The following is a 17,581-nucleotide window of genomic DNA, read 5'->3' on the forward strand; positions in this document are numbered from 1 at the left end:
GATTACATTAAATTTAGGTTGGATCCTCCTTAGTTTCACCCAGTGTTGGCTAAAGTATTACTTCAGTAGAAGACAGTTTTCAGTAATGCCGAATTAATGCTACACTGGACTAATAAAGCATACATCGTTCTATTGGAGTATAGTGCATATTCTGTTTTATATGAATATTTTATGGTGAATGTTGAAACTAACTTGACAGCTGTGTGCTTTGCAAGGTGCAACTTTGCCCACTCACTTCTATATTTTCTCCTTTATAGTTGATTTATTTACATTGTTTTATGTTGTGTTGGTTATTGTTTGAGGGAACTAGAGCTTAGATAATGGTATACTTGTGGACGCAACCATCACTGATGCTAATGTACAACCATAGGGATTGCAGCATTTTCTGACCTTGATCATCTGACCTGTGGGAACACATTAACTGAGGTTATAAGGATTATGATAGTCGACATATAGACTCAATTTATTAACTAACTGTGTTAGTTCACTGTGTGACATTTAACTTTTCATCTTTAAAAAACATCTTTTCTCTGTGACACCGTGATCATGAATACATTATGTTGTGTAACCCTAGTAGCACACTTTATGCATACTTAAAGAATTTGTTTTGGCTTGTGCTCAGCTCAGGTTCATTCAGTTATTGTGTAACAGTTTAACTCCATCAAACAGTAACATGTTGCTTCCATAGCAGTTTTAGCTGTTTTTTGGACTTAAGCTCAGAGATCAGCCTTGTTAGTAAGGTGGAGTGTGAAGTCTGGCAACGTCTCTGAAGCAGACCACTGGCATTTCCCTTTAGGCTATGATGTACTGAGCAAAACAAAACTTCAGATTTTAGAAACCCAACAAATTTGAGTCACAGTAGTAATGACGACCTTTGATGACCTTCTGGAGGAGGTTGGGAGTTTTGGTCGCTGTCAGAGGCGTATCTTCGCCCTCCTCTGTCTACTCTCGTTGCCCTTTTCAGGCGTGTATGTTGGCATCGTCTTCCAAGGGTTCACACCAGATCACTGGTGTCGGGATTCTGTGGTGGTGCAGAGGAGGGAGGCGTGCAGTTGGAGCCTGGCAGATAGTCGCAGGCTGACGGTGCCTCTGGTCAACAGCTCTGGAGTCCTGCAGCCAAGCAGCTGTGAGCAGTATGAGGTGGACTGGAACAGCACAGGACTTACCTGTGACACACAAGAACTGAACCTCAGTGGAGCCCCAGTCTCTTCATGCAAGGTGAGATCGTGTTTGTTAGTTGCTGTTTGATTATTTGGTCTGCAGTAGAATTTAGTTCAAAGTTTCCAGGTGACTGGGTTGATTTTTTGGTTCAACAATTACTTTAAGTCTTAATGTGAAGCAAAGGACAGATTGAAATACCATATAAAGTATTGTGCAAAGGTTCTATGTTCTATGATGTGTTTTTTGAGCAAATGTTAGAGTGAGAGTACTGTTACCATCTGTATTAAAGGCAATGTTTTGTTTTTGTCTCTCAGGATGCCTGGGAGTATGACTATGAAGGGAGGAAGTCCTTTGTCACAGAGGTGAGAAGAAAAATTTGATGCATTTGTTCTTCAAAACTGAAACAACACAGTCCACTAAATATTTCCAGCAGTAATTTAATATTTTTCTGTACAAACATGAAGATATGCAGTAAGACATGTAACCTTCTTCCCTTTCCTGGTCTCAGTTTGACCTGGTGTGTTCAGATGGATGGTTGGTGGACATGTACCAGTGCACTCTCAATGTGGGCTTCCTCGTTGGCAGCTTTGCTTTTGGATACTTCGCTGACAGGTGAGGTCTTACACTGGTTTTAACCAGTTACATCTAGCTTATCAGATGGTCCAACAGCTTAAAGTATGTTGGCTAAAAATACAATATAAGATCTAAACTCACTTTCATTCCTCTCTCATTTTTAAAAGAATCCCCATCTCCATGCATGTTTTGCTTCCGTCTGCAGGTTTGGCAGGAAGATCAGTTTCCTGATGTCCAACATAATGAATGCGATCTCAGGGATTGTGTTGGCAGTGATTCCAAACTACATTGCTATCCTGGTGTTCAGGGCCATCTTTGGCTTCGCAGTCAAAGGGGGATGGATGACCTGCTATGTGCTGCGTAAAGCTGACTTAAATATTCAGTAACTACCAAGCTAAATGACACAAATTATCATATACAGACTGTTTAGTCTGTATAGTTATCCTGCAGGAAGATAGTTGGGTCTTCAAAATAATCCACCATGTACAAGTTGTGAAACTGACTTGCAGTTTCTTTTTGCCCCTTTCCCAGAGGTCTTTGCCCACTTTGTTCATTTGGTTCTAAAGAAATACACTTGGTTAAAATATGTTCCTGGTGGTTTTCTCAGTGACAGAGATTGTTGGTGTGGAGTATAGACGAACAGTGGGCATATTGTTCCAGATGATCTTCAGTGTTGGCGTCCTCATCCTCCCTCTGCTCGCCTACTACATCACTGACTGGCGCTGGCTGCAGGTTGTCATTGCTGCACCCTACTTCCTCTTCCTGTCCTACTACTGGTGAGAAACTTCATATTCTTGGATTTGGTTTTGTATGTTTAGATGTACCCTCCAATGTAAGAGGTTTCTTTGGCTGCCATGGGCATTTGACATGGATTACTGCTCATTAATAAATAAGTTGATGGCATAGAGTACCTTCATCATCAGAGGTTAGAGGGGCTTTAACATCAGAGATTGAGGACGGATCCAAGTACACTGGACCCCAAAGTCCAGTTTTTTCTTTGATTTGTGCTTGGGTCCAAAATATCAGAAATAGAAGGCATAATGCAAAGAGCGACGCCACTGTATGAATTTGGGATCTTGCGATTGGCACACCTTTCTACAGTGGAGCGACAACAAATAAACTGGTGGGGAGACCCACATTTCTGACATCTGTGGGGTCATTCTACAGGCCGTTAAGTAAGTTAGTGCTCCTGGCTTGTTGTAACCACAGCTGTTGCAGTCCCCCCACCAAGTCCAGTTGCCCTTGATTCAGCTTCTCTTGGATAACCATGATCTCGTTGATTGAGAATCTCTATGGACATCTGGCTGTTTTGTCTTTTTCAGGTTGATCCCAGAATCTCCACGATGGCTCATCTCCCAGAACAATTCGTCCAAAGCTCTGGAAATCACTGAAGCTATGGCCAAGGAGAACAAGAGAAAACTCACCAAGAACTTTGAGGTAGATCGATTCAGTAGTTTACTTCACAAAGGTACTGTCACAACCCCCAACTTTGATCTCTTGGTTTCTTGTTTCAGACGCTGACTGAGGATGTGGGTGACTCCTCCTCTGCCTCTTTGCTGGACCTGATCCGAACTCCAAATATGAGGAAACACACTTTCATCCTCATGTTCAACTGGTGAGACTCACTAAAGATGACCAACTCATAGGTCAAACTGAAGTGTAAACGTAAGAGATACCGAGTCTTGTTCTGCTTCTGTAGGTTCACCAGTGCGGTGGTTTATCAGGGCCTCATCATGCGGGTGGGGATAGCGAGAGGAAACGTCTACATCGACTTCCTTATCTCCGGCCTGGTGGAGTTCCCCGCTGCCTTCCTCATCCTCTTCACCATCGAACGAATTGGCCGACGTCTTCCCTTTGCCTTCGCCAATATCATTGCTGGAGCCTCCTGCATCATCAGTGCCTTCATCCCTGACAGTGAGTACAACGTCCCAGTCTTAGATTGTTTTACTCTGTCTTTTATTTGCTTATTATTATTATTCGCTTATGGAAACTGTTTTTGGAAATAACATAAGAACCACTCTTTTTGTTGTCATGCCCAAATTTCCCAGCCAAGGTAGGCGAAGACCCACCTTTGGTCTGTCTATGTCTGGGTAGTGCTCATTGCCTTCTTCAGTTAGGTTGGGTTGGATTGATTTAGGCATGGGAAGTGATGACTGGATCAGGTTAGGGTAAGAATATCAGGGTAAGCCAATCAGAGGAAGCGCAGAAGTTGACAAGAACTTTCCAGACAGAGTATTTCCTGGTATTTTTCCAGGAAACGCATCCAATTCTGGTACCTTCTCGCAAATAATTGAAAATAATTCCACTTATAAAGATCAACAAATTATTATTACATCCCAAACTGTCTTTGTAAACCCAATAATTTCATGAACTGAAAGTCTTGATTTTCTAAATGTATCTGTCTTTGTGCCTCAGGTATGTTCTGGTTTAAGACGGTGGTGGCCTGCATCGGTCGGCTGGGTATCACCATGGCCTTTGAGATGGTGGTATTTGTGAACACTGAGCTCTACCCAACGTTTGTCAGGTGAGGTCGGATCCATCATCTCAACTCTCATTATATAGTAGCTTTAAATACACAGTTCATTGCAAATTTTTATTGACATTTTTTAACCGGTTACAGGAACCTGGGCGTGTCGGTTTGCTCCACTCTGTGTGATATTGGAGGCATGGTCTCTCCGTTCCTTCTCTACAGACTGGCCGCCATCTGGCTGGAGCTGCCATTAATCATCTTCGGTCCGTTGCTGCTGTTTTAAGAAATACTTTTGGATTTGAAGATTTCCAAAAACAAAAACAATAACCACTAAGATTTAAGTGCTTTGGGAAAAAAGTGTAGATGGGAGACTCTTAACTGCTGCATCACCACATAATGATATAAATTGGGTTTCTTTTTTACTGATCTGTGAAGCTTTAAGTAAAATGTGTTTTAAATCTATCCATTATATTTCATACAGGAGTGGTAGCGTTCATAGCTGGAGGTTTGGTCCTGCTGCTGCCTGAAACCAGAGGAGTTCCTCTCCCTGAAACGATTGACGATGTTGAGTTTCCTAACAGGCAAGATATTTGAAATTTATCACACAGTATCATTTATTCTCATTATTCCTCATCAGTGTTGGACAAAGTAAGCAGATCTTTTATTTAAGCAAAAGTAGCAAAACCACAGTCTAAAAATACTTCAATACAAGTAAAAGTCTTGCATTAAAAATGTTATTAGAATAAAAGTATTGTTGGGTGTACTGTCACCAAAATTTACCTACGTCAAGTATCAAAAGTAAAAATACTACGTGCTTTTGAGAGAGTTAGATTATTATTTGTATTGTATTAATGGATTTTGGCCAGTGTGTTATATAGTCTTACCTAAGCTGATTATATTTTTTGTAAGTCAACAGTTAAATGTTTTGATGTGAAGCAGGACAAATTTCTCTCTGAAGTTAGAGTAGAATAGATGAACAGAAAATAGAGTTATAGAGTATGTAATTCAAAATCCTATTTTCTAGATGTAAGTGTAAGTTACTTTCCACCACTGGCAAAACATATTATAGCAATAAATTCTAAGTGTCATTCAATAATATAATTGTTGCCTAATTTTGGAGTGTAATTACACATTGCATGTCAGTTAATTTGTTTGCTAAGGAGTTAAAAGTGTCAGAAAGACCATCTACATGTGAGACATTTTTAATGATTTATTGACTCAAATTTTAATCAGTAATGAAATCTGTAGGAATTAATTCAGGAGGAGTATTCTATATGCTATTAACAGAATATGTTTGTTTTTGCTCCCAGGAAAAAGGAGAATCCACTGGAGACCCAACAGATGTCGAAACTTTTAAAATCAGACGTGACAAGCAACAAGGAAACAACAAGTGTGTGACTGTCGTCGTGTGGATTCATGTGCGTACCTGGGTTTTACCTGTGAAACAATATGTTGACATCTGCTGAAAACAAAACAATTGAAGTAGGTTTTTTATACATTTTCTATAAAGCATGACGTCCTTATTTCCTTTGTATCAAGTTTTATTTTTCAGCTCCTACAGAAAACGCACCTTTACATCCCTAAAACCAGGAACATGCTCTGCTTGTTGTGTTCTTATTAAACACTGGTAACATCAGATAATACCCAGACAACAAACATAGTTAGTCACATCAGGAGCAGAGCAGCACACATGTCAAAAATACCCTCAAAAAGCAAAACAAACCACTTCCTGTGTCACGTTTGAAGCCGTCAGATAGTTTTTAATTGGCTTTGATGGTTCTGTCAATCCAGTCAATAAACTTAGAGACTCGAGCGTAGACGCCAGGTTTCATGGCATTGGCACATCCCAAACCCCAGGATGTGACGCCCTGCAGGACAAACCTGTTCTGAGCATTACACACCAGAGGACCGCCGCTGTCACCCTGCAGGGGGATATAAAAAACACAAACACATGTACTGTAGCAGAATGCACTTTCCAGCTTGTTTCACAGATTTAGATGGTTTCCAGTTAAACTAGCCAAACAACAACAACTGTTTTAGCTCTTTGAATGTAGATAATATAATATTTGGAGGTGATAAGACTGTAAAAATGCTGTAAAATTAGATTTTCAGTTTATTCCGTACCTGGCAGCTGTCTGTTCCTCCCTCGATGTTTCCGGCGCACATCTCGTGATCTTTGACTCTGCCGTTCAGATAGGATGGACGGTTACAGATCTTGTTCTCAATCACAGGGAAACCGGCTTCCTTCAGGGTGCCATCACCTCCCGTACCTGCAACACACCTTTCTGAATCAGTATTCACATATGATCATGATCATCATCTTTACAAGATTCCCCTCAAGTAGGAATTTTGAGGTGTTTTTGTTAAGGTTTGGAAACTTTTCCGTTGGGTTATTTTACAGGAAAATTTATGTTTTTTATGGTCTACACTGTATTAAATCCTATTGTCTATCAAGTATCCTTATTATACTTAAAGATATTTAACTTCTAAATATCTAAGTTAAAAGGCAAACTCCCTGCTTGTTAAACCACACAGCTTGGTGTTAAATCTCTTAAACATGCTCCTGAGTTCCAGAATATTCCGTGTGTCTTCAATTTACATATCAACAAATGTGATAAAATATGTTAATTTTGTTTTAAATGGGATCACTACTGAGTATTTAAATTAAACAATTAATAATTCCTGTTTTTCATCACGTCTCACACATCATAGTCCACTACAGAATCAGAAGAAAAAGGTCTGATACCAGTTGTTACCTTAAAATATTGGTAGAGTGAACTGTCAGACTTCAATAATAAAATTCATTAAACTGTAAATATGGAAGCTTCAGTTTTACCTTATTAACATAAGGCTTCTCCTAGCCTCTTAAATGTCACAGTCAAAACTCTAATTGGTGCCTATAAAGATAGTAGCACAAGAGCAGAAACATAAACACATACTGTACCTTGAGTTTCACCCCATCCGGTAACGTAACACTCAGTTCCACTAGGAACAATATAGTCCTTCTCTGGCAGACACACTGGCAGGACTTTGTCATTTATTAGTGCAGGGCTACAAACACACAAACACAGGAACATCAGTTTCAGAGGTAGTAGCAGGGGTGCTATTAATAATTTAATCTGTAAATCATCAAACATAAAGACCAATGAGAGTACATTTAAGTCCTCAAAGATGTTTAATTTACAGAGACATAAAAGCATGTAAATGAAGTCTGAAAAGGTTTCTTAACAAACTTACTTAAGCTTACTTAAGCTTACTTAACAGCTGCACAATTAATGGTATTAAAATTGCAATCTCGATTTATAGCTCTATGTGATCTCATTTCCAAATGATGACAATTCTGCTGCAACAAAAGTTCCTTTCTTCTCCCTTAACACCACATGATTCAGAGCAGCGGAAACAAAAATAAACCCAGCAAGAGCAAGTGAGTGATACTGGCTAATGACAGTGTGAATTGCAAATTGAATCCAGAGGAAAACCCCATTGATGGTGGCAAAAACAAGATGAGGGGTCTAACCACCCCTACTGTGCCAGCACTGAAAAATGATTCACATTCTGTGGTGTGGAAGTTTTTTTGGTTTCAGACAAAATGACACAAATAAAAATCACATACATTGCAAACAGTGTTTTGCCCTAGTAACAGCACTGATGGCTAACACCACAAATTTATAGCAATCACCTCAAATGTCACCACAAACGAAGTCATAAAGGCCAGGAGTCATCAGTAAACATACAAAAAAAAATCATGAGAGAGAATTGTGAACTTAATTCTAAGCAGTACAAATTGTGATTCTCATTTTATCCGGAATCATGCAGCCTTACCACAGATTCATATTCACTGCATCCAAAGCTTGACTGACCTAATAACAGTTGCTAAAGCTTTGATTGGACAATCGCTGATCGTGTGGAGAGAATTAGTGAACGTTCCATAGTTTCAGGCCGAACTAGTACAATTGAAGCATTAGTGTTTTATCTGCAGAAGCAATAAAAGGAGGGATAGTTGTACCAGCAGTATTTGGACTTGTATTAGTAGCGGTGGTGGGATGATTGGTCCAGTACTCACGTCTCCAGTTTGAGCAGAGCAATGTCAGCTCCGTTGGGTCCCAACACCAGTTTCTCCAGCCTCCTCCGCTGTTTTGACGACTCGTTGGCTCTCTCTGTGTGGGTACCCAGGAAAACCAGGTAGGCCGAAGGCCTCTTGGACCTGTGGTACATAAAGTTTATAAACATACACACTAGTTATCTGGTTGGTTTTGTTATTACAGGGTTTGGTCTTTGGGTGTTTTTTGTAATAGCCTCTCTGACCTCTCCAGACAGTGAGCAGCAGTGAGGACCCACTGAGGATGAATCAGAGTTCCTCCACAGAAATGGACTTCCCCACTGATAGAAAGAGACATTTAAGAGTTTAAGAGCTCAAGTAGGGACAGAATAAACACTCCAGCTGAGGCAATATGACCTTTTTAAGTGATGAAGTAATTTTTGTTTTGATTATTCAACAGAGGCAACTTTGGGAACAGATAAAAACAAATCTTTTTCATCCAGAGAAGGATTCTGTAGGGTTTTTCAAGTGTTTCAAAACTCTTATCACTTTAACCTTTATATTGTATTTTGGAAATGTATCAAGTCTCATGTTTATTGTTGTACTCACGTGGTCCGGAGGCTGATTTGCCAAGGCCACGAGTGAGGTTTAGACAGGCAGCCTCCAACGATACGTCCAAAACAACGCTTCGGTTTGTTAACAGGTGTCCCACAATCCAGTCCAGCTACAAAGAAAGTTCAGCCATCAATTCTCACATGACAAGTGAAACAAAAAACACTGAATTTGTTCAAACTGGTATCAGTTAACAAGACTAGGTTAGGCAACAGTTATTGATATTTTTCACAAACTGTTCAAGAGACATGCAGTTAGCGAGGTTAAAAAGTTAAATAAGAAACTGTAATGAGCTACACATAAATACTGTTCACGTACCACAGTCAGGGATCTGACAGTAGTCCCATTTCTTGCTGCTGTCAGTAGTGTAGCACCACGGTCCATTAACATCATTATCTGGGTTTCTGCAACTCTGATATACAAATAGAGAATCAATGAGGATACCAGCACTAAGCATTATTTATTATTTACAGGAACATACTTACATTGCCCTCCAGGCCCTTGTCAGGGTGAGATTGTGGGGTGAAGCTGTTGTGTTGGTGAGGACTCTGAGCACTCCAGGCCTGGCAGGTCACACCCAAAACAGTGATGGAAGTCGGACCCCGGTATGAAAGTCCATTTCCAATCTTACAGTCTAACATAGCAACACAAACAAGAAACCAGTAAAGAATTTAAACCTGAAAAACTCTGACAAAAACATTATTTATAAAGTTTAAACTGACCCCTCTCTGGTGGGGTCTGGGTGGGGGTGGAAGGGGCCGAGGGTGGAGGGGGGTTGGTAGATTCTGGAGCACTGGAGGAGCATTTCTCCAAGTTGCAGTACTCCCAGCGGACCTGTGGGTCTGTGGTGTAACACCAGGGAGCTCGGTCTCCGTCGGGGTTCCTGCACAGATTCCTCCTGAGGTCCCTGTTGAAGGAGGAGATCTGGATTGTCAGTACAGCAGGTACCAGTAACCTTTGTATCTTAGTTGAATGCCATAATCCCAGAGTCCCCCCTAAAGCCTGGGGCAAATTGCCAGAGTCAGATGGATGATATTAGGGTTGGTTGCTCCTTCCATACTTGGTTAACGTCACAATGCTATGAATTGTGGGTAATTCCCTCAGACAAAATCAGCAAAAATTCAGACTTATTCAAAGTGTGCATGAAGGGCTCAAAATCTCTTGAAGTTATCTTATAGTTGGCCCCCAGTGGACATCTTTAGCAAGTCTTGCTTCTTAGGTGATAACACCAGTCCAAATTAATGTTAAAAATTTGTTTTCTTTGTGGAGGACGTTCAAACCTGCTCATGTGGGCAGAATCACAAACTTGTCTGTTGTTAAAGATAAACAAAATTCCAGCATCAACCCGAAACACCACTTAAACCAGGACAGTTAATAAAACACTGATTGATGCTCACGCATTAGGGAAGTTCTGAGGAGTTTTTGAATGCCTGTGAGGAGTCATGGAGGTCCAGATTTGACATTTCTTTCCACTGATCGTCTCCGATGTTATGCCACGGTAACTCGCCCCATTCCCCTCGTAACAGTCATCCTCCTCAGGTGGGATCACTGGGTCATCTGCAGCAAAAGATAAAGTTAATTTATCAATTTGTTATGTCTTTAAAGTGAATGAACAAATCAGAAAACACAATATCAATCATCTCACCTTACAACTGTAACATTTTGCTCAATTTTTCTAAACTGTCTGAATTAAGTGCAGCTGTTTTTAAAGTCTACATCATTGACCACCGTTTACCTGGTCTGGGTGCGTCCCCACAGCTCGGCACGTTGCAGTACTCCCAGCGAGTTGCAGAGTCAGTGGTGTAGCACCAGGGCTTCCTCTCATTGTCGGGGTTACGACAGTAGTTGCTATCTAGGCCTCTGACAAACAGAAACAGAGATAATGAAGAACACACACAGAGATAAAATGCCAACTTGCTGTATTTGCACGGGTTTATATTTCTGGTTTGTGGTACAGGAGCTCTTACTTGCAGGGGTAGTTGACCGGGGTGCGGTTGTGTTTGTGTGGCGTCTGAGCCGACCAGACCTGGCAGGTTTTGCCCGACTCTGTCACAGAAATCGTGCCTCGGTACGATCCGCCTTCACCACTGGCACAGGTCAGCTCTGGGACGATGGTGGGAGGCTCAGAGGCTGAGGACAGAGGACGAAATGATGGGCTGGTTGTAGAAGTCACAGTGAGGACCTTATATCACAAGGGGCAGACATTAGCTTCTATATCATGTTTCTGTGGATGGATCCACTTGGGTTTTGCCTTCAAATTAGGGCCTGCGTTCTAAATGTTTGTATTTTCAGGAGGGGGTGTAACGATTCTCCAAATCCACAGTTCTGTTCATACCTAGTTTTTTAACATTAAATAAAACTCTGATTCTAGTCCTCACTCCACTGTAGTTGGACAGAAATCAGGCTATTAAAGTAACAGGACTTACTGCATCGAGGAATGGAGCAGAAGTCCCATCGTTTGGTTTTGCTGGTGGTGAAGCACCAAGGTCGAGGGTCTCCATCAGGGTTTCTGCAGTAGTTCTCCTCAAGATACTTCTCTGGGAGACTAGAAAAAGCATTAAAAAATTCTTTTAGCTTGTAGAAAATCTGTTAAACACATTAAATCTCATGCAATCCTGTTTGAAGTTCCATTATGAATTCAAGTGTATTATGATTATGTAGTCGTACGCTGTGGGGATGTAGCCGTGGTTGTGAGGTTCCTGGGAGTCCCAGCGTTGGCAGGTGAAGCCGTTTTCAGTGGTGGAGATTTTTCCTCTGTAGTTTTCACCACTGCAGTGTATACACTCCACTGTAAAGAAAGCCAGTACAGACGTCACACTGTCATCTGCTTTGTAAGAAGTCTGCCTGGGCATCATTTGTGCATGGAGGTATTTGTATAACTAGGATATCTGGTGTGTAGGCATAAAGCAGGCAGGGTCCATTTCTGTTTCCACCTCCTGCCAGAGGACAAATTAATCCAGCTAGCTAACCTTAGCTAACGTTAGTACCCACTAGTAGAAGCGGTACCTAATATAAGCTTTGAGTTTTCAGGTGTTTCTTGCTGTGAGCACATTTTCGTGTTGTTGTTGTCAGTCCTTTTCTGTGCTGCCAAAAAATAGCAAAGCTAGCTAAGGCCATCCATCTTCACCTTAGCTTGGTGAAGATAGCTAGCTAAGGCCAGCTTTATTCACCTTAGCTGGACAGCACAGAAAAGGACTGACAACCAAAACACAACGATGTGGGCGCATAGCAAGAGCTTTTCTTCATTTAAAAATCTCTTCTCTTTCTTGTCACAAGGAAAGTAGTAGAATGACATGCATCTTGAAAACAGGAGAGCCTTGAAGAAGTTGGACCCAGAAATGGTATTTTCATCAGCAGTGATGTCAGACAACAAGTGGACAGAAACACAGTGCAATAAAATACAATATCACATAACATAACACCATAATCTACATCCTTACAAAATTTACCAATGAGTTTTAAACAATACCTTCTGACACAGTATTAGCAAAGGTTTAACACTGCTTGGAAGCTTTACAAAGAACTTGACTATTTACTGTACAGGGCTTTGACTAGTCTTGGATTTTCGAGGGTTTTACAGCAGCAGGTTTTCACCCAGAAGTCCCTCAAAATCTCAGGACTTTCGGGAAAAAAATAGAATAGAATAGAAGAATCTTTGGAGCACATTCAAACTTTCATCATCCCGAGATTGAAAACTTTAAAGGAAGCTATATAACACAAGAACAGGGAGTAAACTAACTTGAAATATTTTTTATACGAGCTCTAGAATTATTACTAAATGAATGTTACCAGTGCAGCTGGGTACGTTACAGTGCTCCCAGCGGGTGTTGGGGTCGGTGGTGTAACACCAGGGTCCCCCACTGTCTCCATCAGGGTTTCTGCAGAAGTTAGAGTCCAGATCTGCTCGGGGGTTGGTCAGTGGTGTTATACTGCAGGCAGACACAATGACGAAAAAGTATATGAAAAGCTATAAAAGGATGTGATGTAAAATAGATAAGAGGTGAAGACTTACTTTGGCCTGTGTGGGTATTTTGCATCCCATCTCTGACAGGTCTTTCCTGATTTTGTTTTGGATTTTGTTCCTCTGTAACTTGTTCCCGTTCCATTCACACACTCCAAGAGGTATTCTAGACAAGACAAAAAAATCAAGCATACACAATAATGTAACTGTCTGATAATCAAATTTATCAGATAATCCCCTGAGTGAATCATTGATCTGATTCCTCTGAAGTGTTGTTTCACCCCCAAAATCTGAGACAGTGGTGTTTAATTTGTAGTCCCTCTGTACTGTGTTTGCAGACACAGTCCAAACACTGATCAAGCAACACAGGCTAAACATTAACTACAGTGTAATGAAAACAAAAAAGTATCATGTAAATCTAAACCAGGGCAGGCCTTTTGATAGGTGTCACAGTCAAATGGACCAACCTTTTTTTTCATAAAAAGCTACACTGGTTCTGCGCAGGATTGGCTCTGTTTTAGAGTTTGCTTCTGCCACCCAACACTCCTGATCTTTTTCAATATACATGAATGACCTGCGAAAAGAAAAACACAGCCCAGATTTAGATGCTGAGCCTTAAATGTAAAAGTTAAATTGTGATGCCAGTGTACACGTAATTTTTGAATTTTAAAAGTGTGAACTTGCTTGCATGTGAAGGTACTTTCAGTGTTACATTTGATGGCACATTCGGCCACCGTGTTCGTTGAATATTGTCGCTTGTGCAGCGAGAGGATCCACGCCCCCTCAGTTTTGGCGTAGCCGTCCACATCATCTGTGCCACTCACTAGAATCAGAGACAAAAATATAATTTCATTGTCAAATATGCAGTACATAAATTATTGCTGCATGAATGAGTATCATGCAAACTCAAGCCTGATTTCAGGTTTCTGTGAACACAAGAAAAGTTTCAAGCTGTGATCTTTCTCATGAAAGTATAAAATAAGTAACGAAAAAGAAAATGATCCTTTTTTTGAGTTTTGACAGAATAGAGAACAAAAACAATTGACAGGACATTAAACATTTTAAAATTAAAGAAAAACTATGCTTTTACCCACAAACACTGTATAATACATGCACATAAACACATGTTTATATTTAACATGTGTACTTTCAAGGAAGTATATGGAAAAGAGATAATAAAATGTTACCGATTTTTCTTCTGTAATTTTAAAATGTAATAAATACTGATTATGATATATTACTGTTTCATAGTCTTTGTGATTTTAAAATTACACTCTAAAATCACAAAATGTTGCTCTGATAATTCTCTAACTATTAGATGAGTATTGAATAATGACAGGAATTGAGCAACAGTGAAGAACTGTGCTACCTAATTTTTAACAGTGATGAAATAGTGTACTTGGAAGTGGGGCGGTTTGCAACCCTGAACTGTCGACTCACAGGTGAATCATAGATATTTAGATTAGGTCTCTGGGATAAGTCTGTGCTCTGAGGTGCATCAGTCTGCGGGTCATGGACTTTGAAGTGTGTTAGAGGATTCAGTGAAACATTTTTCATCCTATGACTGTTCAAACCAGAACAGAAGAAGGGAAAAAGATTGTGTAGGACTGAAGGAGAAGATTGGAAGTTCAAGCAAAAATGCTTAAAGTATTTTGACGTTTTGAGAAATCCACTTATGTGCTGTCTTGTTAGGAGGATGAAACAGTTAGTCTGTCTCTATCTAAAGATTTCTTCTCACCACACTAGATGCGAATCTTGCATGTAAGAGCGTAAAAGATTTACAGCACAAAAGGTCCGCCATCTTGGCCAGCTACTTCCGGTTTCAACTGTATTTCACAAGTCAGCAAAAGTCACAAAAAAGCAAAGTAGAGTTCCCATGAATGAGCAAATGCAAGAGTTTAGCCAGTAAAACAATCTTTTGTTGACTGTACTGGATTATTTAAAAGTGATGACCACCTTTTCACAGTCTGGAGTTTTAGGATATTTCATTTAATTTCCCAAGTATGCCATGGTAAATTCAAATTGCCTGTCGTAAAATATCGTAAAAGGGCACTACTCACATCTATGGTTTGATTGATCTCATTCTTCATGCTAAGCTAAGCTAACCATTGCCCATCTGTAGCTTCAGACATGAAAGAGGTATCCATCTTCTCAAATAACTCTAGGTCTTCTGCACATTTCACAAACTTCTTAAGATTTTAAATCAGGCCCACTGTTGGACTTGCTTTTATAAAGATTTTTGCCATCCAAGACAGAGGATTAGACATGCCAGGCCACTGCTATTCAGCTTTCTAAGTAGGCAAAATTATATATCAAGTAATAATAATCTCATTCTTATTGTAGAGTTGAGAGGAGGCACAGAGACAACACAAAAATAATATTGCAGGCTCCAAGATTGAACCCTGAGGTACACCATACGTTAATATTCAAGTAATGAAAACATTTCTATGTCTTTCTTCAAGCTGTGTTTCAATAGTAACAATAACAAAATCAGTTTTTAGGATATTCAGACAGAGTTGCTCTGAAGAGAAATTTTCACAGTGAAGCGAATCACTGTCATATTTACTTATTTTTTAGCAATTAAATCATTATGCATCTGTTCATAATTATCATTCAATGATATCAAGATGCTGTTATGTCTTACCAGTGCAGATCAGGGCCCCCAGGAGGAAAGCTGCTTTGTACAGGTCCATGTTGAGGCCCCTATACTAGCAGCTCATAGTCAGCTAAGTCACTGAGGTACCTCCTGTTATATTATTGGGCTCCTTTGGGTGCACTGGGAAGACAAATAGGACAGCTCAATCATTAGTCAATCATTATCTGGACAAGGACGGCAAAAGAGCAACAGGTCAAAATCCTTGTTTATGGGAGATTCTGGGACATAGAGTATTTCATCGCAATATCATAGCGTGTCACCCTTCCTTTTACATCATATCAAGTATTATCATTGCTGAGATGTTTTTTGAGCTGTTCTGTTGCTTTTTTACAGTAGATTTAGGAGCCTAGAGCTGCACTCTGACCCTTTTTTGATATCATGTGACCTTTTGTGTTTTCTTATCAATGCCAGTTCTTTGTATATCCATCTTCAGTACATCTGTCTGTCCTGTGTAGTGTCAGAAATGTTATACCAGAAGTAAAAAGCCACATAATGAGGGGCATCATTATTGGTAATGTGCACAGTAACGTCTATAGATATTACAGACCTAATTTTCATTCTTCTGGTGAATACTATGTGATCTAGATCAAATGAGATCGATATCTATGGTTAATGTTCACCTAAAAGGGGCTCACGTCCTCCACTGCAAACACATGATTACAAAACAACCTACTTTAGACTGTTCAGTATGGTAGGACAGGGTAACTACTGTCTTTTATTTTAGGTTAGTTTTCAGTCCAATTCAACTAAGATAATGAGATAGTTTTTTCTGTGTATAAACATTCCTTCCCCTCCCTGAAAAGTACAATTAATGACAGTATTGTTGGACCACTGTTGTTTATGCAGTGAAGGAGCCTGAAGAAGCCACTATGTGAAATGTTATTTGCTCACAGATTTGCAAGCATTTACAATCTTATCCAGACTTGTTTTACAACATGTAAACATGCAAATATTGTTCTTTTGTAAAGTTTAACAGTTGGACACAAGTTGTTGGACCTACTTCAATGAAAAGTTCAAGCATTTGTGCACTAGAGGTTTCAAATTTGCAAGACTGTCCTCTTATAAAACACAAACCTGTAGGTCGTCTGTACCACAGCTTGTTACGACCCATGGTAACATTTTAATGTTAGGCCTCTTTTGGTCAAATCAATAACGACAGGAGCAAAGGAGGAAGTCAGGAGATGTATTGAGTTTCCGAATTTCACTTCTTTGCAACACGATAGTCTTTTAAGTCAACAAAAAGCAGCAGCACCTCCCTCAGCAGATGAACTTGGAAAAACAGTATTAATAAGCACATTAAACAGCACAATAAACACATTTTTGAGCAGACAGGAACTTAAACGAGTGCTATTATTCCCTATCTTGCGCTGCCCTCTCCTCTTCATTAATTTAATTCAAGTCATTTTCCAATAAAAATGCCAAACATTACTTTGCTCCAGCTCCTTACATGTGAGGATCTATCACATTTCATTGACTTATATCACACTAAAGTAGATATTCTTGGGTTTTGGACTATTGGTAAAACAAAACTATACATCTGAGACATTTGGGTTTAAGGAACTTTTGAAGGACCTTTTTCACTCATTTCAGACATATAGTTTAAGAGCAAACAGATATTAATTTGGAGAATAATCAACAGATTCATCAATTGAAAAATTACAATTATTAGGTGCATCCCTTTTCCTGTAAGTATATTTACTCAAGTATCAAGTACTTTGAATATCTAAAATATTAATGAAGATCCATATTGACAAATGACAACATTAAAATGAGCTGCTCTGTGAATTTGTTAGTGATAAAAACAGAATATTACCAACAATAACTTAACCACAGTTCCTCTCACATTGGTTCCAGTGGGCAGAGAGTCCATGTAGTACTGGTTAATGGCCTGCAGAGGGTGCTATTGATCACCAACCTTTAAGGAGATGCACTCCAGCTTCACCTGAGTCAACAATGGGAGAAAGGTTGATAATACAAGAATCCTCATTGTTGCTGCATGTGAAAAGAAAGTGAAGGCAAACGGGTGCAGTATCGGAGTCAACAGTGGGAGGTATTGACTTTATCTGTCTCTTGCAAGTTCCCCGACCTTATGGAGGTTACCAGTGCACA

General features: G+C 39.9%; 2 protein-coding genes across 2 annotated transcripts; one reads left to right on the forward strand and one right to left on the reverse strand.

Moving 5' to 3' along the window:
* Window positions 1-686: 686 nt before the first annotated feature.
* LOC108890447 (solute carrier family 22 member 2) lies at window positions 687-5,727 on the forward strand. The gene is made up of 12 exons (XM_018687312.2): window positions 687-1,218; window positions 1,476-1,523; window positions 1,670-1,773; window positions 1,940-2,094; window positions 2,342-2,510; window positions 3,057-3,171; window positions 3,249-3,349; window positions 3,434-3,648; window positions 4,150-4,258; window positions 4,355-4,467; window positions 4,686-4,785; window positions 5,515-5,727. The coding sequence occupies exons 1-12, from the start codon at window positions 865-867 to the stop codon at window positions 5,600-5,602; spliced, it is 1,671 nt and encodes a 556-aa protein (XP_018542828.1). The 5' UTR covers window positions 687-864; the 3' UTR covers window positions 5,603-5,727.
* Window positions 5,399-15,624, reverse strand: plg (plasminogen). The gene is made up of 19 exons (XM_018687309.2): window positions 15,461-15,624; window positions 13,501-13,639; window positions 13,284-13,390; window positions 12,868-12,982; window positions 12,645-12,784; window positions 11,523-11,643; window positions 11,282-11,400; window positions 10,823-10,985; window positions 10,591-10,715; window positions 10,253-10,412; window positions 9,578-9,762; window positions 9,341-9,489; window positions 9,174-9,267; window positions 8,853-8,967; window positions 8,510-8,584; window positions 8,268-8,408; window positions 7,149-7,255; window positions 6,329-6,474; window positions 5,399-6,126 (listed from the first exon to the last, which is right to left on the reverse strand). Exons 1-19 carry the CDS (start codon window positions 15,507-15,509, stop codon window positions 5,965-5,967), a joined length of 2,412 nt encoding a protein of 803 aa, XP_018542825.1. The 5' UTR covers window positions 15,510-15,624; the 3' UTR covers window positions 5,399-5,964.
* Window positions 15,625-17,581: the final 1,957 nt, after the last annotated feature.

The sequence above is a fragment of the Lates calcarifer genome, linkage group LG7_1, assembly GCF_001640805.2.
Source record: "Lates calcarifer isolate ASB-BC8 linkage group LG7_1, TLL_Latcal_v3, whole genome shotgun sequence".
In the NCBI taxonomy this organism is placed as follows: domain Eukaryota; kingdom Metazoa; phylum Chordata; class Actinopteri; family Centropomidae; genus Lates; species Lates calcarifer.

Bases quoted from the DNA above. Each gene is read 5' to 3' on its own strand.
- LOC108890447 (XM_018687312.2), top strand. From the start codon at position 865: ATGACGACCTTTGATGACCTTCTGGAGGAGGTTGGGAGTTTTGGTCGC. The intron at 3,350-3,433 runs GTGAGACTCACT...CTGCTTCTGTAG, and splicing joins TTCATCCTCATGTTCAACTG to GTTCACCAGTGCGGTGGTTT. The intron at 4,259-4,354 runs GTGAGGTCGGAT...AACCGGTTACAG, and splicing joins CTCTACCCAACGTTTGTCAG to GAACCTGGGCGTGTCGGTTT.
- plg (XM_018687309.2), bottom strand. From the start codon at position 15,509: ATGGACCTGTACAAAGCAGCTTTCCTCCTGGGGGCCCTGATCTGCACT. The intron at 12,983-13,283 runs GTTGGTCCATTT...TGTCTTGTCTAG, and splicing joins AGCTTTTTATGAAAAAAAAG to AATACCTCTTGGAGTGTGTG. The intron at 9,763-10,252 runs GTGAGCATCAAT...CTCCTTCAACAG, and splicing joins CCTCAGAACTTCCCTAATGC to GGACCTCAGGAGGAATCTGT.